The sequence below is a fragment of the Phocoena phocoena genome, chromosome 3, assembly GCF_963924675.1.
Source record: "Phocoena phocoena chromosome 3, mPhoPho1.1, whole genome shotgun sequence".
In the NCBI taxonomy this organism is placed as follows: Eukaryota; Metazoa; Chordata; class Mammalia; order Artiodactyla; family Phocoenidae; genus Phocoena; species Phocoena phocoena.
This window is the reverse complement of record NC_089221.1, coordinates 34,809,175-34,833,723: the sequence shown is the minus strand read 5'-3', so window position 1 is coordinate 34,833,723 and position 24,549 is coordinate 34,809,175. Positions and strand designations below refer to the sequence as shown.

Sequence of the window (24,549 nt, the reverse complement as noted above, 5' to 3'; positions counted from 1 at the left end):
CAATAAGTCCAACATAATGGACATTTTAAAATAGGAAGCGTCTTCTATGGTGATTCAATTACCTTTTTCTAGAAGTTAGGGAAAGACTTCAGTTCTTTTCTGATTTGTTCTTATAACTTCAGGTAATTTGTTTAACTTTTCATTGTTGTATTTTGTCTTTTCTGTAAGGGAAACTTAAATAATGTCTACTTACTTTCTGTAAGTACTGTTTACGTAATGAGGAATTATCTTCATAAAATTGTGTTTATTAAAAGAGGCTCAGCATGGAAAAAGTAAGCCATAACAAGAAAAATGAAATAGCAATAGTAAAAAGTAGAAATGGTAATTATATATCATAGAACAAAGGTCCAGTCCTAACTTTTTCAAACTTGCAATAATATGGTTGCAGAACATTGTTTTAAAAGGTCCTCATTACCATGTTTTAATTTTTTGAAAAAAGTGTTCTATCAGAAACCTAAGCTATCTAACATCAGAACAGGCTTCTCAAAATAATGGTGACGTGGATGGCAAAGTTTATTTATTGGGAAAAATAAAACACAGCAAAGGAAATCATTAACAAAATGAAAAGGCAACCTGCCAAATGGGAGGAATTATTTGCAAATCATGTGTTTGATAAGGGGCTAATATCCAAAATATATAAAGCACTCATATAATTCAATAGCAGAAAAACAATCTGATTTAAAAGTGGACAGAAGATATTAATAGACATTTTTCCAAAGAAAATATGCAGATGGCCAACAGGTACATGGACAGATGCTAAACATCATTAATCATTAGGGAAATGCAAATTAACCACATGAGTTATCACCTCACACCTGTTACAATGGCTATTATAAAAAAGACAAGAAAGGGAATTCCCTGGCAGTCCAGTGGTTAAGACTTGGTGCTTTCACTGCTGTGGGCCTGGGTTCGATTCCTGGTTGGGGAACTAAGATCCCACAAGTCATGCGGAGCGGGAAAAAAAAAAAAAAAAAAGACAAGTAAGTGCTGGCGAGGATGTGGAGAAAAGGGAATCCTCGTGCACTGTTAATGGGAATGTAAATTGGTGCAGCAACTGTGGAAAATGGTATGGAAGTTCCCCCCAAAATTAAACATAGAACTACCATATGAACCAGCAATTCTACTTTTGGGTATTTATCTGAGGAAAACAAAAACGCTAACGAGAAAAGATATATGTACCTCTATGTTCACTGAGGGATTATTTACAGTAGCCAAGATATGGAAGCAACCTAAATGTCCCTGTATGGATGAATGAATAAAGAAGGTGTGGTATGTATACATACACACACACAATGGAATATTACTCTGCCATAAAAAAGAATGAAACCTTACCATTTATGACAACATGGATGGACCTCTAGGGCATTATGCTAAGTGAAATAAGTCAGGCAGAGAAAGACAGATACTGTATGATCACTCTTACATGTGGACTCTAAAAAATGAAAAACAAAAAACAAGCTTATTAGATATAGAGTACAGGCTGGTGGTTGCTAGAGGCTGGGGGTGGGAGGTGTGAGAAATGGGTGTCAAAAAGTAAAAAGAAAATTAAAACAACAGCAAAGAAAAACCCACATATACAGTTCTCAGAACTATCGTTCTTATTCTTTATCCAGATACTAAATTGTGACTTTGTTAAGCTAGTGTACTCTGTATTGCAATAAAGTTCACTTACAAGAAAACAGATCATACCTAAAAACAAAGCACAGATTCATTTAATTGTCATAAATTAATTTTTTTAGAGTCTAGATTTTACAAAACATTTTAGCAATAGGCTAAAAGAGTTAGTAGGAGAGGCCCTCACAGAGGGAAATCTGAGAACTAATCTGTATTGTTTTCATTTTGATGAAGAAACAGAAACCACAGGAGCAAGCCATATACTGAAGTTTAAAAAAAATAAACTTTGGATTTTGGAATAATTTTAGATATACAGAAAAGTTGCAGAGATAGTACAAAGAGTTTTCATATCCGCCTTACTTGATTTCCCTCATTATTACAATCTTTTATTACTGTGGTACATTTGTCAAAACTACAAAACACACAGTAGTACGTTACTATTTGAGGGGGGAGGGGTTTAATCAGCTTTTTTTTTTTTTAATTGTAGTAAGAACACTTAATGTGAGATTACCCTCCTAACAGTACAGTATTGTTAGCTATAAGCATTGTGTTGTGTAGCAATCTCTGGAGCTTATTCACCGGGTATAATGGAAACTTTATACCCATTGAACAACTCTACATTTCCCACTCTTCCCATAAGTGGAATCATGCAGTATTTGTCCTTCAGTGACTGGCTTATTTCACTTGGTATAATGTCCTCTAGGTTCATCCACATGGTCACGTATGGTAGGATTTCCTTCTTAAGTGCTGAATAATATTCTATTGTATGTATATACCATGTTTTCTTTGCCCATTCATTTGTCAGTTGACATTTAGGTTGTTTCTATATCTCGGCTATTGTGATTAATGATTCAATAACCATTGTAGTGCAGGTATCTTTTCAATATCCTGATTTTAATTCTTTTGGATATATACCCCAAAGTGGGATTGCTGAATCATCTGGTTGTTCTATTTATTTTATTGTGAGGAACTTGCATACTGTTTCCCACTAGCAGCTGCACCATTTTACATTCACACCAACAGTGTTCAAGGGTTCCAGTTTCTCCACATCCTTGTCACCACTTTTTTTTTTGATAATAGGTATGAGGTAATACTTCGTTGTTTCGATTTGCATTTCCTTGAAGGTTGGTGATTATAAGCATCTTTTCATATACCTGTTGGACATTTGTTATGTCTTCTTTGGAGAAATTTCTGTTCAAGTCCTTTGTCCATTTTTTAGTTGGATTATTTGATTTTTTGCTGTTGAGTTAAGGAGTTTCTTATATATTGTGGTATTAACTCCTTGTCGGATGTGTGGTTTGCAAATATTATCTCCGATTTCTTAGGTTGCTTTTTCATTTTGTTGATTGTTTCCTTTCCTGTGCAGAAACTTTGTAGTTTGATGTAGTCCCCCTTGTCTGTTTTTGCTTTTGTTGCCTTTTGTTATCCTTATAAGATCCCAATTTTATTCCTTCCATGCAGATACACATTTTTCCCACCACCATTTATTGAAGAGTCTGTCTTTTCTCTGTTGTATATTTTTGGTAACTGTGTTGAAGATCAATTGACTGTATATGTGTTGATTTATTTTGGGCCTTATATTCTGTTCCATTGATCTATGTGTCTGTTTTTATGCCAATATCATACCTTTCTAATTATTGTAGCTTTGTAATATATTTTGAAATCAGGAAATATAATACCTCCAGCTTTGTTATTCTTTCTCAAGATTGCTTTGACTATTCAGGGTCTTTTGGGGTTTCATGTAAATTTTAGGATTTTTAAAAATTTCTGTTAAAAAATGCCATTGATATTTTGATAGGTGTTGATTTGAATCTGTAGATTACTTTGGGTAGTATGGACATTTTCACAATATTAAGTCTTCCAACTCATGAACACGGAGTTTCTTTCCATTTATTTGTGCCTTTTAAAATTTGTTTCATCAGTGTTTTATAGTTTTCAGTGTACAGGTCTTTCAGGTACATTAATATTAATTAAACTCCTGACTCTATCTGGATTTTATCAGGTTTTTCCATTAATTTGTCCTCTTTCTTTTCCAGAATCCAGTTCAGAGTACCATATGGCACTTAGTTGTCACATCTCCCTAGTCTTCCCTGGTCTGTGACACTTTCTCAGTCTTTCCAGTTGTTTTTCATGACTCTTATAGTCTTGAGAAGTACTGGCCAGAAGTCCTGCAGAATGTTCCCCAGTCTGGGTTTGCCTGATGTTTTTCTCATCATTAGACTGAGGTTATGAGTTTTTGGAAAGAATACTATAGAATAGTATTAGAATAGTATTAGAAGAATACTATATTGTAAAGTGTCCTTTTCACACAAGTTAGGGAATTTAGGTTATCCACATGATATCACTGTTGACATTGACCTTTATCACTTGATTAAGGTACTCTTTACCAGGTTTGTTCACTATAAAGTTACTATTTTTCCCTTTCCATACTTTATGCTTTAGAAGCATGTCAGTAGATTCAGCCCACCCTCAAAGATCACTTAAAAGAGGGGTATTATGTATTATTTGCAGTTCTTCCAGAGAGAAGATTTGTCTCTTCTCTACCATTTATTTGTTTATGGCAGTATGGGCTAATGTATATTTTATACTTTGAGTTATAATCCAATACCATGTTATTTATTTGCATGCTCAACTTGTGCCAACTATGGCCATTGGGAGTTTTTTCACGTAGGCTCCTATACAACTCCATTATTTTTATTTTTCATTAAGTACTTCCTTTCTGTTACTACAAGATGTTCCTAGTATCAGCTATTTCTCCAAGGAGCCCTGGTTTCTTTTATATGAGAATGGTATTTGAAACCAAGATCTGGGTGTTGGGTGTGCTTATTGCTACTGGGACGTCATTGCTTCTAAACCTTCTCAATGGACAGAGCTAAGTAATGTATGTATGCATGCGAACCCACACTTGTACAGTTTTGAATAATAAAGATAAACAACTTTGCATTTTAGACCTGCTCACTTTGGTTAGAGGAAAAAGCAACTCCTTCCTTCTCAGGTGGTTATCAAGAGAATGTGTTTCCTTCTAAATGTGGAGCCTAAAAATGGCATTCTAGGGAATAAAAATGATTTTTTAGCTAGTACATCCCAGCTCCAAATATTTGCCATGCCTGAGTTCCAGATGAATGTGAATGAAGTCATTTCTGCCACAGGGTGTTATAGCAGTAAAAGAAATAAAATTCTTCTCAGTTACTGTAGCTCTTGCTACTCACCTGAGAATGTATTAGATTTAAAATGTATCTCAACTTAGGCTCCATAGAAAATGGGTCTGAAATAATCAAGTTTTTTGCTAACACATTGATTTTTAATACTGTTTTGTCATATATGTTATGTCTCTGGTATTATAGACAGAGATAAAGTTACTGAAACCACCAAGATCAGAAACTTAAAAGGTCACTTATGAAGTATAGGGAGTTAAAGCACTGGCATATCAAAAAATAAGTTAAAGTTTATATGTTTATATTTCTACCCTCTTCTGATTTTTCTTTGTATTTTACTTCAAAAGAATATCTTTTATTTTTTCATTCTGTTCTTGGTGTTTTGATTTCTGTATTATCAAGATGTTCACCAAAAAGGTGTTTTTTTTTTTTTACTTGTTACTTTTCTCTAAAGACACTTCACTTTTCACTTTTAGTCCCAGAACCATTCCCCCACTCCACCCCCCCCCCCATCTCCCTCCCACCATCTAAGAGCTTGCTCTGGCACAGTTGACTTTAAAAGATAAGACGATAGGGCTTCCCTGGTGGCGCAGTGGTTGAGAGTCCGCCTGCCGATTCAGGGGACACGGGTTCGTGCCCCGGTCCGGGAAGATCCCACATGCCGCGGAGCGGCTGGGCCCGTGAGCCATGGCCGCTAAGCCTGCGCATCTGGAGCCTGTGCTCCACAATGGGAAAAGCCACAACAATGAGAGGCCCGCGTACCGCAAAAAAAAAAAAAAAAGAAAGAAAAAAGATAAGAAGATAGAAATTAATGCTTCCTCAATTTCCCTCGTTATGTATCTTTCAAAAATATTTGTGGCAAATTCCCCAAAGTAATTTTTTTTTAAATAGAGGCTTTTAAAAAAATTTTTTGGCCACACCTACCAGGGATCGATCCCGCACCCCCTTCAGTGGAAACCTAGAGTCCTAACCACTGGACTGCCAGAGAAGCCCCCCCAAAGTAATTTTTTTAACCGGATTCAGTGTTTGAAAAAATTCTTGGTTTCCACCTCATTCTCCCCAGTTTGAGGAGGAGCCATTTTTACCTTCCATGCACTTGCAGTTCCAAGGTCTTCAGAGGAGAAATTGTGTCATTGATTTCTAAAACCATGCTATGCCTGTGATGCTAGGACCCACCCACAGTGACATGGCTCCTTGGCATTCTGTTTTGCCCCCGAAGTGGGTCATTCTCACAATGATGCTATGCTTCTCTCTCTTGGGGCTCAGACCTCATACTAGTCCCAGGATCTGAATCTCTGTGGAATGATGTTACCCATGGTTCTCCCAATCCCGAAGGTGAGGTATGCTGTCTTAGCAAACCAGAGGTGAGAACTGTCTTCACATCTGAGAGGCACTGGGTACCCATTTTACAGATTAGGACTGGCTTAGGAGGAAAGAAATTAAAAGACTTCCACCAATGACCAAAGGGTTATCAATTCGCTGTGGATGTTCATAGCTGTTAACTCTCAGTGGGTACTTAGCAATCATTAAACTGGGTCATCAGCTGAATCTAGAGGACACCTTGGGAATAAACAGAGTATTTATTAATTTGGTGTAGAATCAAAATGGTTTTATGTTCTTTCACCTAGCCCTCTAACTTGCTTAATATAGCACCTACATTTAGTATTCATAACATGCTCTTTCACAATTGTTCTTAAGTGTGTGTGTGTGTTTAGCTTTTAAATTATCTTCTACATTTTTTAATCTTTTCTACTGTGGCTAAAAACACTGGTAATGATTCTGATGTATTCCTTAATAATGTTCTTTTAGTCCCTGTCTTTCTCTCTCTCTGAAAATTCCATCCAGCTGTCAGAGATGGCTGTGTAATTATAATAATTCTGTAATTGTGCTCTTTAGAGCTTTGCAGACAGTGGGAGTAGGTGATGGAGCAAGTCTGCTTCTGCCCATGGTTCTATGCTCACTGCCCCCACTCTTCATCCCAAACAATCCACACCCCTTTGAAGAATCGGAAAATAAAATTTCTGAGAAAGACTATTTCCTGTTTCCAAAAGGAATGGTAATAATTTCATATTCCACGTGAGTGAGTTATTGAGGGATGTTGACATATTTTAGTACATGCAGACACATAAAAGTGATTGTTATTCTTCCGTTTGTATTTTAGCTGTCATTTTTGTTGGGATTTCCTAAAAATAATATAAGCCCTTAAAAAAATTCTGTGTGATAGTAAATGGGATCTGTGTTCCCACCATTAGAACATAAGTTTGAACCAACCATGTGAAATTCCTGTATTTGTAGGTCATACGTGGTCACGTGGGGGCAATTGCATATGATTCCAATGCATTTCTCTCGGTGACCCAGTGGAAAGAAGAGGCTCTTAATGCAGAAAATAACTTATCCTTGGATTTTTAAATATTGTGCATATCCTGTTTCTGGATAATGTACAGGGCCAGAAACACTGGTGCTTAGTTGTATTTAATAAATTAAATAACTTATTTATACATAATATATAATTATTACTGAACTATTATTAAGTAATAATACTTAATTATGTTAAATAAAAACAAATCCCCTTATATCTGTCCTGGAGCATTTGCTCAAACTCTTTCTATTTCTGTAGGAGGCCTGATAAAACAAGGCAAACTCAGCCAGTTTATTTGATGTTTGTTTTCATCTTTGAAGAATAATGAATAGACTCTATGAAAACTGAACCTATAGCTTCACAACAGAGCTAAGAATAACATAGGGTTTTTCTCCTGCTGTCCATTTTATTAATCCAACAAACAAAGTAATCAGAGTCAGTCTGTCTGACCTTGTACAAAGAAGTTAACCTATCCAAAGTGCCTCATTTATAACCAAAAGAAGCTTCATCATACATTGCTTACACCTTAGGAAAAGACAGTGTGAAAGTTTTATACTTTTAATTATTCACTTAGTAAATTCTTAGTAATTTCCTGCACAAAGGTGGAGTTAATGGCCTGTAATCAATTTTACGCACATTGGGATTTTTTTTTTACTTGGAGCAGTTGAGGTTTCAAAAGTGAATGACGGAGACACTCTTGAGCGGTATTTACACTTTTGTAAAAGGAGAGCATCAGTGTCGTTAATAGCTAGGAACAGGGTTCATTTGTCCCATTTGAAGTTAATTGATTTCTTAAGTGCACAGGTACTGATGAATCAGAATAGATGTGATCGATCAAAACACATAGTCGGGGCTTCCCTGATGGCGCAGTGGTTGAGAGTCTGCCTGCCGATGCAGGGGACACGGGTTCGTGCCCCGGTCCGGGAGGATCCCACGTGCCGCGGAGCAGCTGGGCCCGTGAGCCATGGCCACTGAGCCTGCGCATCCGGAGCCTGTGCTCCGCAACGGGAGAGGCCACAGCAGTGAGAGGCCCGCATACCACAAAAACAAAACAAAAAAAAAACACATGGTCGTCGTAGCTGGATAGGTCTTGGAGGCCTGCTCTTGTGTTTTAAGTTGCTAGATGGCAGTAGTGGGTGGGACATGGTTTGTTAGAGGGGGGATGGGATGCCTCTCATGAGGAAGAATTTCAGTTATAACTACCTGGATGGCCTTGTCACTGCTGGCCAGTGAAACATCAGCTCTGATCTTAATGCAGGTCATGGGGCAAACTCTATAGTGGGGATAAGCAAGGATGCTGTGAGAGCACCCGAGAGAGGCCCCTCATCTCTCTTGTTGATGGGGTGGGGGCAGGGGCATGCGGATGCTTCCTGGGAGAGGTAGTCATGATTTGATGCGTTAAGGGTGAGCTGGAGCACACCTGATAGAATGAGGGTGGGACCTTACAGCATAGTATGAAGCCATACACTGTAGACAGCAACTCACTATTCCTGGGATAGAAATGGGAACTGGAGCGTAAGACAGTGAGGAGGGTCCAGGCCACACTGTCATAGGTTTTGTATGCCAGACTGAGTGAGGTGCTTGGACTTTACCCTGAACCACTGGGGAACTAGTGAAAAGTTTTAAGCAGAGGAATGATATAAAATGCTCATTTTAAGAAGATTATTTTTGTGGTGATGAGTTGGAAAGATTCGAGAGGGACAAGGCTCGACATAGGTTAACTGGAGGGATGTTACACCACTCAGGGAGAAGTCATAAGGATCTTAGCTAGGGTGAGAAATAGTCAAGTTCAAGAAATATTGGGAAAATAGAAGTTCCTTGTGATTGAATGATTCATTGATTGTACACGGATAATGAAGGAGAGGCAAGAGATAAAGACGTTTCTGATTTGGATCCTGAGACGGTTGATTGGCCACTGACTGAAATAGGAAATCGGTGGGCAGATGAGATTTGCCTTGATAAAGATGCTTAATTTACTTTGGACCATACTGAGTTGAGGCATGAATAATTAACATAAGATAACAGAAGTTTTTATTTCTCACTCACATAGAACCAAAGTGAATATCCCTGATTTGCAGACAGCTCTCTTCTGTGCAGTAATTCAGGGATTGAGATTCCTTCCATTCCGTGGCTGCACCATCTTCAACATGTAGTTTGCAGAAAAGACAAGGGCATGGAGCATTGTTCTTGAAGTTTTTATGGTCCAGCCCTGCAAGTGTTATATATCACTTTCACCCCGTTCCATTAGTCAGAACTTATTCATATGACTAGTCCTAACTTCAGGGACGGCTGGGAAATGTGGCCTCTGTGCCCAGGAACAAGAAGAAACAATTTGGGGAATCAGCCAGCAGATTGTGCTACAGGGTGACTGGGAAGTTTTTGGATATTGAAATCTGAAACTCAGGGAAGATCTGAGCTAGACATGTGGCTTTAGGAATCATCAGAGACAGGGCCGGTTTATATCATAAGTGTATAGATGAAGTCACTCGTGGAGAGCAAGTGTCAATAAGAGCAGGAGGCCAAGGGCAGAGCTTTAAGTTGGCCAACACAAAGCTGGTGTGGGAAAAGGATGCTAGAAAGGAGCCTGAAAGCCTCAAGGTAGGAGGTATATTATACCATGGAAGCCGATGAGTATAGAGAATTTACAGATGTTGATGGAATACAGTGTAAAATGTAGTAGAAAGTTTCAGGAATGTATAAAGTAAACCTACAAAGTGTGTACTGAATCAAATGATTAAATATTAGAGACTGGATTGAGTAGTTCTCACTTCAAGGGCATGGTCAAGGAGAAACTGGACTTCAATGTGTTGAAGAATATATAGAGAGGGGCTGTGGAGAGGGGGAGGGTGGAGGAGCTGTGAAGAGGGGATAATTTAAACAAGATCTCGGAGAGAACAGGAGCAACAGCGCTTACTAAAATGAAATTTTGAATTTATCCAAGTGCTGCTTTTCTGACATGCCGCGGAGCACAGGCTCCAGACGCGCAGGCCCAACACCCATGGCTCACGGGCCCAGCCGCTCCGCGGCATGTGGGATCCTCCCCGACTGGGGCATGAACCCGTGTCCCCTGCATCGGCAGGCGGACTCTCAACCACTGAGCCACAAGGGAAGCCCGACATGCTTTTTTTTTAGCCCATATTATGATTGATAACTGATATTTGTTATAAGCAATTTTGTTAACTTACTTAGCAATAAAGATATTATTATATTTCTAGTTACATATTAATTGGTTTACATGATCAGTTCACCTGTCCTGGGAAATACAATTAAACTTGGAAAGGAAAATCACATTTTTCTTGGTTTTGAATACAAAGTATAACAGAAAAGAGAAATATTCTGCTGTACCTTTGTTATAACTTTGCTAAACTAAGGCAAATTTTTAAAATCTTTTATAACATCTCTCTTTGTATTTAAACAAATGTTGATATCATGTTTCTATTTTCCCTCTCTCCTGCTCTTTAGCTAGGAACATGTTTAGAGACCACTTTCTTTCCTAGAACATTTTTTAATAATGGGAAAGTGAGATAGAAATAAAGAGGCTTACATTTGGATTGAGGTGGATACTTAATGCTCTGGTGTTTAATATTAAACAACAAGCCCTAGTTTTATAAATAAATCACAGCTATTTTTCCCTTTTTCTTACAGTTGATTCACATTTTCCAGTGGTGCACATAGCATTAGTTTAAAATGCTTTAAAAATTGTTTCTGTAGATTGTACATTGTTTCTCACTTAAGAGCAGAATACTTAGAGGTAACAAATCTGAAAATAAGCCATTACTATTTATATACTTATGATAAAAATGATGGCAAGAATCATTTTCAGTATGTTTTATTTTAAATGGCATTTTAACAATTTCTTTCACTTTCTTTAAAATTCTGATATTAGGAAATAGGATCGAAGTAAATAAAAATATATTTAAAATATTGATTTTGGTTTAAATATATTTTCTAGAAAAAAGGTAGATCTTTTTTTTTTTTTGCGGTACACGGGCCTCTCACTGCTGCGGCCTCTCCCATTGCGGAGCACAGGCTCCGGACACGCAGGCCCAGCGGCCATGACCCACGGGCCCAGCCACTCCGCGGCATGTGGGATCTTTCCAGACTGGGTCACGAACCCGCGTCCCCTGCATCGGCAGGCGGACTCTCAACCACTGCACCACCAGGGAAGCCCGATCATGTTCATTTTTTATTCCTAATTCTTCCTTAGTTCCTGGTTCATAATAGACCCTGAAAATATTTGTGAATGGAGGATAACAGTTGAGTCAGTATCTTTATAGAAAAGTTTTGTAATGGTGCAGCGTTCTAGTGCATTTTATTGCAGTATTCTTTTCATACTTGATGTCAGAGTCAGTCCTTAACTGAAAAAAAATGAGTTGGCTATGAAATGAGTATCCAGCAATCATCTCTCCATTATGCTAGCCAGAATACATTTTAGAACTAAAGTTGCCCCATTCAAGAAATGTATGTTTGCTGATGAGATTTAAAAGAAAGCCACGCTTTGTGTCACCCTGGCCCAGTGCTTCAATCATGACCATAATCTCTTCATTATAGGCCTATTTTTTTTCCGTATCACTTCTCTCTCTTGTGATTTATTTAAAGGTATATTTTTAGCTCCTTAACTTCTCTCTTTTATCAGCTTTTTATTTTGTATATTGATTAGGATGTTGGGTTTCTGGGAGGGAGATGAAGACGGAGGTAAGATATGTATCTCAGCTCTATCAAATGTCAAGCAGTGTGCTGGACATTTGGATAAAGAGGTAGATAACAGTGCCGAGGACAGTATCTGGCATAGTCACCTCCCTCAAAGAGCAGTGGTAAAACATCTCCTTAAGAGGCCTTCTCAGGTCCCCCCTCTGTTATGCAGCTGTAACAGTTCTAATTCTACACAATTCTTTCCCTTCCATAGAATCCATTTGGGCAACACACCACTGTATTAGTCACACCAGCTGCTGTAACAAATAAGCCTCCCGATTTCAGTGGTTTAGCACCCTGTGTTTTTCACTCATATTGAGCAGTGCAGTGTGTTTCTGAGTAAGTGGGCTCTGCTACACGTGGTCATTTAAGGACCCAGCCTGAGGGAAGCTTAGTCATCTGTGAGGACACCTTGGATGTCAGTGTCCACATTGCAGAAGGTGAAGGAGCGTGAAGGATTACACATGAGAGGTTTTTATGGGCCAGAGCCTGAAACCACAGGTAGCACCTCCCTCTCTTCCATTGTCTAGCACTCAGGCACATGGCTACCCCAGCTGCAGTAGAGAACTGGGATATATAAGTAGTTGATTCCCAGAAGAGTGCCTGCTGATCCGGGCTGAAAGGTGGCGTTGAATTTCCCACTTGCTTCAGAGAGGATGTCTTATATCTCTTTTTTTCTTCTGGTATAGATAGAATAAATTATTTTCCTTTAGTAATTGATTCTGTTTCAGAAATCACTTGGGAATTGAAATGGAAAAAAATGTTTTCATTTCTTTTTCTAATACAATGAACGTACTTAAAAAATACAAAAACCAAATATTTGGAGGTTTTCCGGTTAACCTGCTAGAAACGCTTTCTCTTAGGAGACACTGCTGTTCTCTTCCCCATCTGGCAAACTTTGGTGAAACACCTCCTCTGTGACATCCTGCCGAGCCTCTTCCTCCCATTCCTGCCTCTCCAGGCACAGTTAGCAGTTGCATCCTGAGTGCTCTGCTAGAACTTGAACATACCTATGTTACTTGAAGCCATTCATCCACTCATTCATCTAAGCACTTATAATGCAGTAACAATAATAATAATACGGTGAAAGAAAGAAAAGAGTTGAAATTCACTGTGACAGAATTACATACCAAATAGTGCCAAGGATACAGGGAAAAGGCACTTAGCTCTACCTTGGGGATGAGGAAGAGGTGGGGAATGCTTCTTTTAGAGGGAAGAAGTTTGGTTCAAGTCTCTTTAATTACTCATGGATGCTTTCCCTTCCCCCAGTGATGAAGTTTATGAGAAAAGAAGCCTGTCTTGATCATCTCTAAGTCCAGCACCCAGTACAGTACAGGCTCATATTAGACACTCAGTAAAATGAATTGACTGAAGATGTAAGGCAATAAATTTATAAATTTCTGTTTACTCCACATCCATTCCTCATAACAACTTTATGATAGGGCAGATATTCTTATTCCTGGATTATAGATAATGAGCCTAAATACAAAGAGATTTGGTGTTTTGCAAATGTCACACAGTGGGTTAATAGATCTCAGGTGTTCTGCACCTAATCTTGTGCATTTTTTACTCTTGGAAACAAACATGTAAGTATCAAAATAGTGCTTTGAAATTTGTAGCGTGTGCTTTGAAGACAAGACATGAGACCACTTGAATCTCTTTGAGTGATGAAGACTGTTCATTTACATTGAGTCAAGAGATACAGTTCTTTCTAACAGACACAAAGAGATGGTTCTTTCCAACTTGTTTTATAGCACTTTATATTCCTGCCAGTACAGTGTTATGTACCCAACTCGTGCTCTATAAATCTTTCTTAAATAACTGACGATGATTTAAAATATGTACATCAGATTCACCTAAAATGGACAAGCTTCCTGTTAGAAGCTGTCATAAGCTTTACCAGTATCATTGTGTCACAGGGGACAAAATTTGCCTGTGGTATATTCTAATTCAAGGAATTTTTTTTTTTTTTAATCCAAGGAATGTTTAACACACTAGCTTGGTTTCTGGTTTTCTTTGGCTTCCTCTTTCTTCTGGCACTTACACTCTTAGTCTGCCCAAGGACACTATCTATGGAAGCTCAGACTGGTTGGATGTTCTCACCACAGCCAGAACATGTTGAGACATGTTTAAATGGAATAGCTTTAGTGTCTTTTGATGTTTTAAAAATCCCAAACTTCCTTAGTGTTGGAGTTTATGATAGACATTCATTGCTTCCATCTCTAACTTATCCATATTTTGTACCATAAAGTATCAGTGTTCTCTTCAGAAATGTTATGACCTGGTGCTTTACTTATTAAAATTGCAGCTAAGGATGACGGTATGGCTTATAGAAGTATAAAATTACACATTTCCACATGGATATTCTGCTTCATGGCAACCTTACATGTCTGAAGACAGACTCATTTTGTCCCTTCCACTCCTTTCTTGCACCACCTCCCAACCATTGCCAGCTGCTTCCCAATGTCATTTAGTGGCAAGCTCCAAACCATGAAGATGTCCTGACTACTTACTCCTCTGTTTTATACTGCCCATCTAATTCATGTTCGTGCAGTGTTGCACTGACCTCTAAAATGTTTCTGAAATCAGGGGATTTGAGACCGTGTCTTAAAGCCAGATGTGAGTGTATTGCCTGATTTCCTTAGAGGTATGAAATTATGGGAAAGGAGCTGAAAGCCCTGGAAGAGTTTACTGTCAAATCAGCAAGAGGAAAAAAATAAATTAAATTTTCAGGAGGTTTCAATGTTAGAAACATTTCTTTTCAATCTACTTGAGTAAGAATTTATTTCATCATCTCTGGGGACACTTGCTTTTTCCAAAACTCTGTAACCAGGAGACAGACTAGACAGTGGGAATTATTCAGAGTGTGTGGCACAGAGAAGGTGGTTGGTAAATGTTTAATGAATGAGGAGATAGATGAACAAAAATAGAATGGTCTTGGTGAAAGGATCCTGAAGTCTGCTTCTGTTTTTGCTTAACAGAAATATATTTTCTTGTTTTGTTTTGATGTATTTTTCTAAGAGCAAGATAAGTGCCAGGTTTTAGAAAGACAGACCCACCTTTCATATTAATCATTACTAGGGAAACACCACTAATGCCTTAGTTTATTACCTAATGGTATTTTAATCTGCAGGAAATCCAAGAAAGTGCTTTAGAAAGTGTCTGTGATTGAAGACTCAGTGGTGCCAAGTATATGTTTAAAAAGAAAGAAATGAATGTCAGGGGCATGTGGATTTCAGTCTCATATTATTGTAATAAGAGTAATGTGCCCAGAATTTTGGAAAGGTTCTTGAGTTTTTTCTTATCCAATGATTGACATATTGCTAATATAGCGTTGACAAAGTAATGTTAGCCATACTCAGTGAATGTAACATCATAATATTTATCCTGAACTTATTCTTCAGCCATAGAATGATAGAACAACAGGATATTAAGGTCATAAAGCTCAAGTACTAAGCAATGCAGGTCAGTGAGTTTTTTCCACTAATTATTCCAGCGGCGGCTTCTTGCAAGTTAATTTTGTTCTGCCACATACTAAAAAGGTGAAAGAGAATTACTTCTTTTTATTTTTTTAATATTTATTTATTTTTTGGCTGTGTTGGGTGTTAGTTGAGGCACGCGGGATCTTTCGTTGCATTATGTGGGCTCTTCGTTGTGCACGGGCATCTCTCTAGTTGTGGTACACAGGCTTAGTTGCCCCGCAGCACATGGGATCTTCATTCCCCCAACCAGGGATCGAACCAGTGTCCCCTGCATTGCAAGGCTGATTCTTAACCACTGGACCACCAGGGAAGTCCCAAGAAGTACTTCTTATTTTCTGTTTGTTTTGCAGGGGAAGATGGTGAAAGGAATGGGAGGGGCTATGGATCTAGTGTCCAGTGCCAAAACCAAAGTGGTGGTCACCATGGAGCACTCTGCAAAGGTAATGAGAGCTGCTTTTGGAAATTCACACTACACTGAAACCCTGTACACCAGGTCATACGACCGTTGTTTTTATTGTTTTCTCTGGATCACTCAGCTTGATAGCGTTTATATTTTAGAGAAAAACATTACAAATAAAGACCATTATTTATTATCATTCAGCTAAATGTTTGTTTTAACTTTGAAGCAAACATCAGGGTGTTCTTTGATTATTTGTCTCACACACACATTAAGTAAAAGCTATAATGTCTTCAAAAGCAGTGAAAAGATGTTAGGGCAGATGTGTTGATTCAGGTTTATAGATACTTTTATTTTATTTTTATTTTTTTGGCCAAACCCAGTGGCATGTGGGATCTTAGTTCCCCGACCAAGGATCGAACCCGTGTCCCCTGCAGTGGAAGCATGGAGTCATCACCGCTGAACCACATGGGAATTCTCTGATTCAGGTTTAAAGATGATTATAGTGGTTGCTATCTCTGTGCAAAATGAAAAACACAGCAGAATGTGCGTTTTTAACAGCAGTTATTTTCAAGTGGACAATATGGCCTCTTACCAAGTCTGTGGAGGTGCCGTTTTGAGACAGTGTTAGAAAATGATGGACTTGGTGATAGCAAGTGTTCTATTCTGAAGAATATTATACTTTTATTTTGATAAATCGTTGAGTGTTTATTGAATACCTATTATGTGGGGGGCACTGCTGGAATTTAGCAATGACCAAAACTAGACAAGAATCATTGACCGCATGGCACTTACATTTAATGATGATATCATCAGCCTGTAATAGTGATGGCTCCCATTCATTGAGTTTACTGTGCACTAAGCTCTCTGTGTATGTTTGCCTGTAAAAGCCCATGAACTTGATATAAGTATTTTTGTGGGTCCAGAAACAGAGCTTCAGAGAGGTTAAGTAACTTGCCTGAGGTCACACAACTAGTGGAACTGAGATTTGGCCTGGATACCTCTGACTCCAAAGCCCAGTCTTCTAAATACCGAGTTATCAGTATGACTTTCTTCCTATCCCAAGTCATTGTCTTTGAAACAACTGAGCTTAATTGCCTTCCCCACCTGAATCCCTGGGCTTCTGATGATTTGCAAAGTTGATATTGGGTGTCAGGTACCCTCTTCACCCTCTATACCTTTGCTCATTCTCCTTTATAATTCTTAGTTTTAAAACAAAAGCTACCTGTTCTCACCTTGATACCTGCTATTTTGAGTGGAAGTGGTAGTTGTTTGCCCTTTTTTATTTTGTGATGCAGCATTGTGGGAGAGTGTGGATCTGGAAGATTTGCATCCGACTTGCTTCCCATAGGGAGTTCTGTTACAGAGTGATGGGTGCCATGAAACAGTTTCATTGTGAAAACTGTAATAAATATGAAATTATCATAAATTGCTTAGTAAACAGTGAAGTGAGCAGTGAAGCGTAAATATGGGACAATAGAAATGAAACCAACACAGGTGACTACTGAGCGATGATGCCTGGCAAAAGCATCCAAAATACTTCATTTCGGAGGCAAAAGGATGCCGTGCATGCAAATCAAATCCAAAGGTTTTCTGGAACATAATGTCCATTTGGAGAAAACTCTTTCCGACTTTCCTTTTGCTGTTACTTTAATGTTGACACATAGGCACTGAAGTCCGACTCATTTCAGATTATTTTTGTGCATTTGTTTTCAAAACATTAGGCCTGTATTTCTCTCTCTTTTTTTCCCCCAAAGTGTTTTCTTTCTCCTCAGCTGGAATTTCTGACAGAGGAAAAATTGTGCTTCAAACTTCCAATTAGAAGTCCCTTATTAAAGCTTTTCATAGAAGCAAGATAATGTTTTTTAGCGTTTCTTCTTCTTCTTCTCTCAGTGGGGAAATTGGCACTAAGTTTTAGACCAGAACTGAAGTTAGATATTTTTCCCTACATACTTTCATTTGGACAAACTAACAAAAAATATATTTGTGATTAAAATAATAATAGTGATTTGTTTATACTTAATAGATAACCTTGAAAACTAACCAACAGAAGTTTCTTTTCTTGCCATCTTCACTTTGTACTCTTGGTCCCAGAATGTGTGGTTGCTACTGTACATTGTTCATCTGGACTTACTGTTATTGGCCCAACTCAAGGGAACACGGGGACCTCACCACTTCTTTCCTGCATCTTTTGTCTGCCTGAAGGTTGGTAGAGGTTGGAAAGGAAATAGAGAGGCGAGGTCTTTCACTCCTGGTGGCCTCTCCAGTTAATGACCTGTTCTTTTAGATATGCCAGGTAACTTCTGCTGCCTTATGAGTAAGTGAACAGCCTAGGGGGAGAATCCCCAGAGTTTTCTAAGACACAGAATAGAAAGTTTGCGGTGAAAGATTAAAACCTGAGAAAAGAAATATAATCTTGTATTCTTGTGTTGCTGATTTTTTTTTTTTCCCCAGTAAGTGGGTGGAGCCATCAACTGGCCTTCAGGTGCAGCTTTTCTTTCTGCTCCTTTTCTTGTCTGTAGGGTTACAGATGCAGGTCACTTATAAATATAGTATTACTTGACCTTTAAAAATGTTGCTTTAATCAGACAAAGGAAACTCTTTCCTTGCAAGTCTTTGCAAGCAGCCAGCAGCTTCTGGTATTTGAAACCTGGCTGCTTGCTTGTGTTGCTCTAGAGTAACCGGCATAACATTTCCTTTGCCTTAAAACTGCCTCTGGAGACATGTGGCAGGCACTGGCGCCAGACTGGCCTTGGAGTGTGGCTTTCATTTAAGCTTAGACATCAGGGTTCCAGGCAAAATTGCAAAGTAGGCAGAGTTTTTGGTGTCTAGCCACCTTCTTACTTAAGCTTCTTTTGATCTCTTGGCGTGTCCTTTTTTTGCCCTCTAAAAATTGGGAGAAATGAAGGAAAGGAGTAGGAGTTTGAGTCTTTACTAGGTGCGAGGCCCTGTGTGTGGCATTGTACATACTGGATCTATAAACCTCTCAGCGGCTCTCCGATGTAAGGCTGGAATGTAGGCAGGTAAGAAACTTGTCCAGGTAAGTGGCAGAGCTAGGAGTTTCCCTCAGTTTGGTCTAGTCATGTTCATCATATCATCCCATGCTGCATCCTCACCTATGTTCCCATCCACACCTGCCCTTTTCTGAAAGCTTTAAGTTTCAGAATTACCTCTTTCCCTTTTTCATTTTCCCTGGTCAAAGCTGTCCTTGTTGAGATAGATATCAGCAAAATATTTAAAAGAAAACAGTCTCAGAATTGTGCCCCCTACTACCCATCTCCTCTTCTTCCCTTTTGTATTAGAATCTTCCCATGTTTTAGTTGGGCACAGAGTAGCCCAGTGATGGACTACATTTCCCAGATTCCCTTGCGTGTAGATTCATCTGTGTGACCAAGTTTAAGTCAATGGGATTTGAGCATTTGTGCAATTTCTGGGTCATGTCCTTAAAGAGAAAGCCGATTTCATTGGACTATTTTTTGTCCCCCTCTAGCCTTCTGAGAAAGGCCTTAACTGCAACATCAGCCTTGGAACCAAAGTTGTAAACCACGTGCTGAGGCCTGCAGAGCTGCCCCACCAACCTAGGTCACTAGCTGCCCCATCCTTCTCTTTATCAGTTCCTTCCAGGACTCCTCATAACTTCATCTTTGGCCCTCTGTACTTCTCACCCTCTGCACCTTTCTTGGGTGCTTTCTAAATCTTTGGCACCAAATATTATTTTTCACTCAGTGGCTCCCTAATCCTTATTTCCTCACTGGAATTCTCTAACGAGCTCTATAACTATATTTTTTCCCTATTAGACACCTCCACCTGGTTGTTCCATAGCTACCTCAACCGCAACACTTATACAAGTGAAATCATCATCGTTTCCCCTAAAAATCTTCCATCTGCTAGCTCAACTGGAGAAGTGATCATCTCCCAGCCCCCCTCTGGAAAGGTACTCATGGAATTTCTGCCCCTCCCACTATACCTATCACTGTACATATTGCATCTACAATACCCCTGTAATCTGCTCCATCCTGTGGATTTCTACTTGTTTAGGTCCCTGTCACATCTACATGGGTCACTGTTGCAGCATCCCAAAGGTTCTCCTCCTGCCAGACTGACCCTCTTTCCTGGTAATCAAGCACACCACTGCCAAAGTGACTGGTCTCAAACTAAAGCTGGATCGAGTTAGGTCCACATTATTTAGTTCACCTTAGCCTGCCAGCCTTTTGTCATCAGTTCCCCAGCAACCTACTTTATCCTTGTTTCCAGGGCTTCAGTTCTGCTAGGATCTCCACATTCATGTTGTTTCCTGTTCTTAGGTGTTTCCACATTCTGTTCCCCTTCCCCCTTTATCTGACTCACTCCTACCTCTACACCATCATATATAAATGAGCCAACACTTTGTGAATTTGCTGGCTTAACGTCTTCCATCCTCTAGACATGATGAATGACTAAATGTATATTCTTCGAGGCTTTGTCTTGAAATTTGGCAGAATTATCTTATGTGAGTATGTTAATTTACTTGTTTATACAGGCATCAAATATTTATTGAGGGCCTACTATGTGTCAGGCACTATGATAGGGTCTGAGGAAATGAAAAATAGAAAGGCATAGTCCTTCCTTTAGGCAGGTCAGAATCTCATGAGGATAGAGTCATAGAAACCAATACTTAAAATAGAAAGAGTGTACAAAACAGAGTGCTTCCCATGAGATGTAGCATTTGCATGGAGATCTGAAGGATGGGGCAGGGTTTGAAGGGACTAGTGTGTTTCAGGTCAAGGGAGTAGGCACTGGGGTGTGAAAGGGCAGTGCATGCTGAGGGATTTACAATTAGGTCCCTGTTGTCAGAGAGCAGAGGGAGAAGAGCTGGGTGGAAATACACACACACACAGAGTCTATCCTCCACACAGTGGTAGGAATGATGTTCTAAAAATATAAATCATGTTATAGCACTTCTTCCTGGGCTCAGAAACCCTCTACAGCTTCCCATCTCCCTTAGATTCAAGTTCAGAGTTCCTTATACTTTGTCCCTAAGGCCCTCCCTGGCTTGTCAGCTTCAATCCCAGTACCTCTCTGACTCCATCTACTAGGATTCTCCCACTTGCCCACTGAGCTCCAGCCAGACTCTCTTCCTGTAAGTTTCTGGAACATTCCAAGCATCCTCCTGCCTCAGGGCCTTTGCACTTGTTATTGTCTATGTCTGGAAAGCTCTTCCTCAGATATCTACATGGCTCACTTCCTCTGTTCACTCAGGCCTCTGCTGAGGGTACCAGAGAAGCTTTCCCTGACTGTTATAAAAACAGAATTCCCCCCTCTTCTGATGATTCTTCATCTCCTTTCTTCACTAGAATGGAAGTTCCATGAGGGCAGGGTCTCTTTCTATCATAACAACTAAGGAAAATCATGCCTGCTGCATATTAGGAATCAATAATTGTTGAACTCATTAGTTCTTCAAATAATAATGATACTTTGAACATATAGAGCACTTTTAACTTTTTCCAAGCAGTTACATGTTTATTGCCTTTATTTTATCATTACAATACTCTTGTGAGGTAGGTCTTATTATTCCCCTTCCAGAGGTAAACCAACCAAATTTCATAGGGGTTAAACATTCCCATAAAAGTCAAGTAGAAAATTAAGAGCAAAAGCAAACTGAGAGCCTATGTACCCAGCCCCTCCGTTTTCTGTTACTAAACTTTTCTGTCTGGCAAATACCATCACCACTAACAATATAAAGGAAAGTGTTTTGTTCTTAGTATTGTGTACTAGAAATGTGTTCCTAAGGGTATAACTCTCAGAGCACAAAAACAAAGAAATTCAGTCATAGTTGTCATTTATTGGAAACAGGCAAAGGTCTGGTACCTATTTTTGAGAACATAAATGAGAGTGCTATTTCTAAAACAGGCTTAGTTTTTATTTGTATTACAGTAGGAGGGCTGGATTCTAAAGGATAAAAAGAGTCATAATTATATTGTTATGAAGTTGAGAATAAATCTTTGTGAATAATGTTTTTTATTAAGTCCAATCTGTATCAGATAGCAAAGGTGTCATATAGAAATCCTGAATACTGTTTTACCTTGTCTTTGCTTTTTTAAAAATGTAATTTATTTTTTAATTTTTATATTGGAGTATAGTTGATTAACAATGTTGTATTAGTTTCAGACATACAGCAAAGTGATTTAGTTACACGTATGCATGTATCTATTCTTTCTCAAATTCTTTTCCCATTTAGGTTATTACAAAATATTGAGCAGAGTTCCCTGTGCTATACAGTAGGTTCTTATTGTTTATCTATTTTAAGTGTAGCAATGTGTACATGTCAATCCCAACTTCCCAATCTATCCCTCCTCCACAACCTTCCCCCCTGGTAACCATAAGTTCATTCTCTAGGTCTGAGTCTGTGTTTCTGTTTTGTAAATAAGTTCATTTGTATCATTTTTTCGTTATGAAGTTGAGAATAAATCTTTGTGAATAATATTTTTATTAAGTCCAATTCATATCTGATAGCAGTGTCATATAGAAATCTTTTTTTTTTGTTTTTTTTTGTTTTGCGGTACGCAGGCCTCTCACTGTTGTGGCCTCGCCCGCCGCGGAGCACAGGCTCTGGACGCGCAGGCCCAGCGGCCACGGCTCACGGGCCCAGCCGCTCCGCGGCATGTGGGATCCTCTCGGACCGGGGCACGAACCCATGTCCCCTGCATCAGCAGGCGGACTCCCAACCACTGCGCCACCAGGGAAGCCCTAGAAATCTTGAATACTGTTTTACCTTGTCTTTGCTTTTTGTGCAGAGGAATTATAAAAAGTAAATGAGATTTATTAATCCTTTTTATTTTGGACCAAATGTGTTACCAAAAGCCAGCAAATATAAAAGAGTTGCTAAAAATGCTTTCTTGGAAGCATCCTTGAGATAATTTTCAGCAACACTGAAAGGTATCACAAGATAAAGTATTCTTTTGTTAGGATAATTTGTAATTAACATAGTTTCATCTGGTTTAATTTTTTTTTCCATTCATAAAAGCTTGTCAGTATTTTATAATTTGTTAATGAAACTATTTCGTGGCTAGGATTGTTTGGGAAAAAACGATAGTCACCATTAAAAATAGAAATCCTTACATGGTTTTGTCTTTTTTATTTGTCCTTTAATGATGGACATGCCTGCAAAAAAATGTTATAATGGAAGAAAATAGCAGAACACAGTCCATCAACCAATAAACACTTTAAAATGTCTTACAGAATTTAATTAAGCAAATAACTTTAAATTCTGTGACCTTGAGCATCCATAGTTCTTGATAGGAAAGCTGACACTAAGAGCAGCTTTCTAAGGTATCACAGCAATTCATGGATGGAAAGAGAAAATAATTCCTGCTCAGTCCTAGGCTCTGCCATCCTTAGTCTAGAGAGCATAGGATGCAGTCTTTAGAGAGAAAATAAAAGGCCATGATAAAGATTTTTGTATTATATTGAAGAAAAATGGCCTTCTATTCTAAGATCTCAAAGCCCTGAAGACTATTTTCAGGGAAATGGCTTGCTGTATCTATTGTCTCATTTGGCTAGGCTTCCCCTGAGGATGTGCCTGTGTAACCACAAACTGTTATTATATCCACATATAAAAGCCATTTGTAACAGCAACCATTCTCTGCTTCAGAGCTAGCCGAGCCTTTCCACTGAAGTCCTATATGGATTGCTGGGATCCCTACCAAATAGGTGCTGTGTAAAGGCCAAAAATATCCCATGAGGATAAACTCAGTGTGAGTAATATCATCATCATCTTGTCCTTTTATTCTGTGTACCTTGAATTTCTTTCTTTAGCAAATCCCATTTTTCTTTTCTGGGCACCACATCAATCATCATAGTGATGTGACAGTCATGGGTCTTGTAATACAGCGTTCCCCGATTTTTATATCATCTGTTTTGTGTGTGTTCGTGTGTGTGTATAGAAGGAAGGGGCAAGGGCGGTAGCACTCCAGCTTCTTCCATGACATTTTGGCAAGCCCTAAGAGAGACCTGTCCTTGCTTTCATTGTGCCACCAGACAAAGTATGGAGTATTCCCTTGCCAAGGTCAGCCTTTGTAGCCCCGCTTTTCAACAGATTAATGCAAGCCTTGCAGCTGTAGGAGAGAGCAAGCAGAAGAGGTAGAATAAGTATTGTATAATTCACTCAGTTTCTCTGTTTACTTATACATTTGTATGTTTCATACTGCAGTCTTTTCTTTTTGTTTGGCTGCGCTGCATGGTTTGAGGGATATTAGTTCCCTGACCAGGGATTGAATCTGAACCACGGCAGTGAAAGCGCCAGGTCCTAACCACTGGACCACCAGGGAACTCCCCATACTGCAGTCTTGAGGTGTCTTCGCTACGCCCTTTGCTCATGCCTTTATCTGCCTCCCCAAGTTTCGTAAGCCCCTTTGCACACCTCTGCTAGCTGCACTCCTCCTAGTGAGCTCAGAGATGCTGGGAATGTACAAGTACATTTCTTAGGACTAAAAGCAGCCTCCAGTGGTCCATAGCCACTCAGTCACATGGTATTTTACAGCTCCTATGCTGTTGGAGTTCCTTGGATAGGAATTATAATAGTCAGACAGCATTTACTGATCGCTGTGGTTTGTCTAGTACTCTACTCATTGCGGAAGATACAAAGATAAATTGTTTCAGAGTCCAGTGGTGGGGAAAGAGAGGGCAACAATTACAACATGTGTGGAGAGTAGAGGAGACACAGGAGCACCTACGAGGTGCACCGGACTAGGAAAGTCCCTGGGACACTGGAGAGGCAGCACTGGATCGGGGATGTTGGAGATGGTTTCTCCAGGGTAGCTGACACCTGAGCTAAGTGTAGAATAGGGAGGGTGTTGCCATTCAAACGTGGGA

The 24,549-nt window shown here is 39.2% G+C and overlaps 1 protein-coding gene across 1 annotated transcript in view; it reads left to right on the top strand.

Moving 5' to 3' along the window:
- Positions 1-24,549, top strand: part of OXCT1 (3-oxoacid CoA-transferase 1) — a 143,062-nt gene that overhangs the window by 100,423 nt on the left and 18,090 nt on the right. Inside the window, exon 14 of the mRNA XM_065873138.1 lies at positions 15,653-15,742. Coding sequence (XP_065729210.1) covers positions 15,653-15,742 — 90 coding nt within the window. The remainder of the gene's footprint in view (positions 1-15,652; positions 15,743-24,549) is intronic.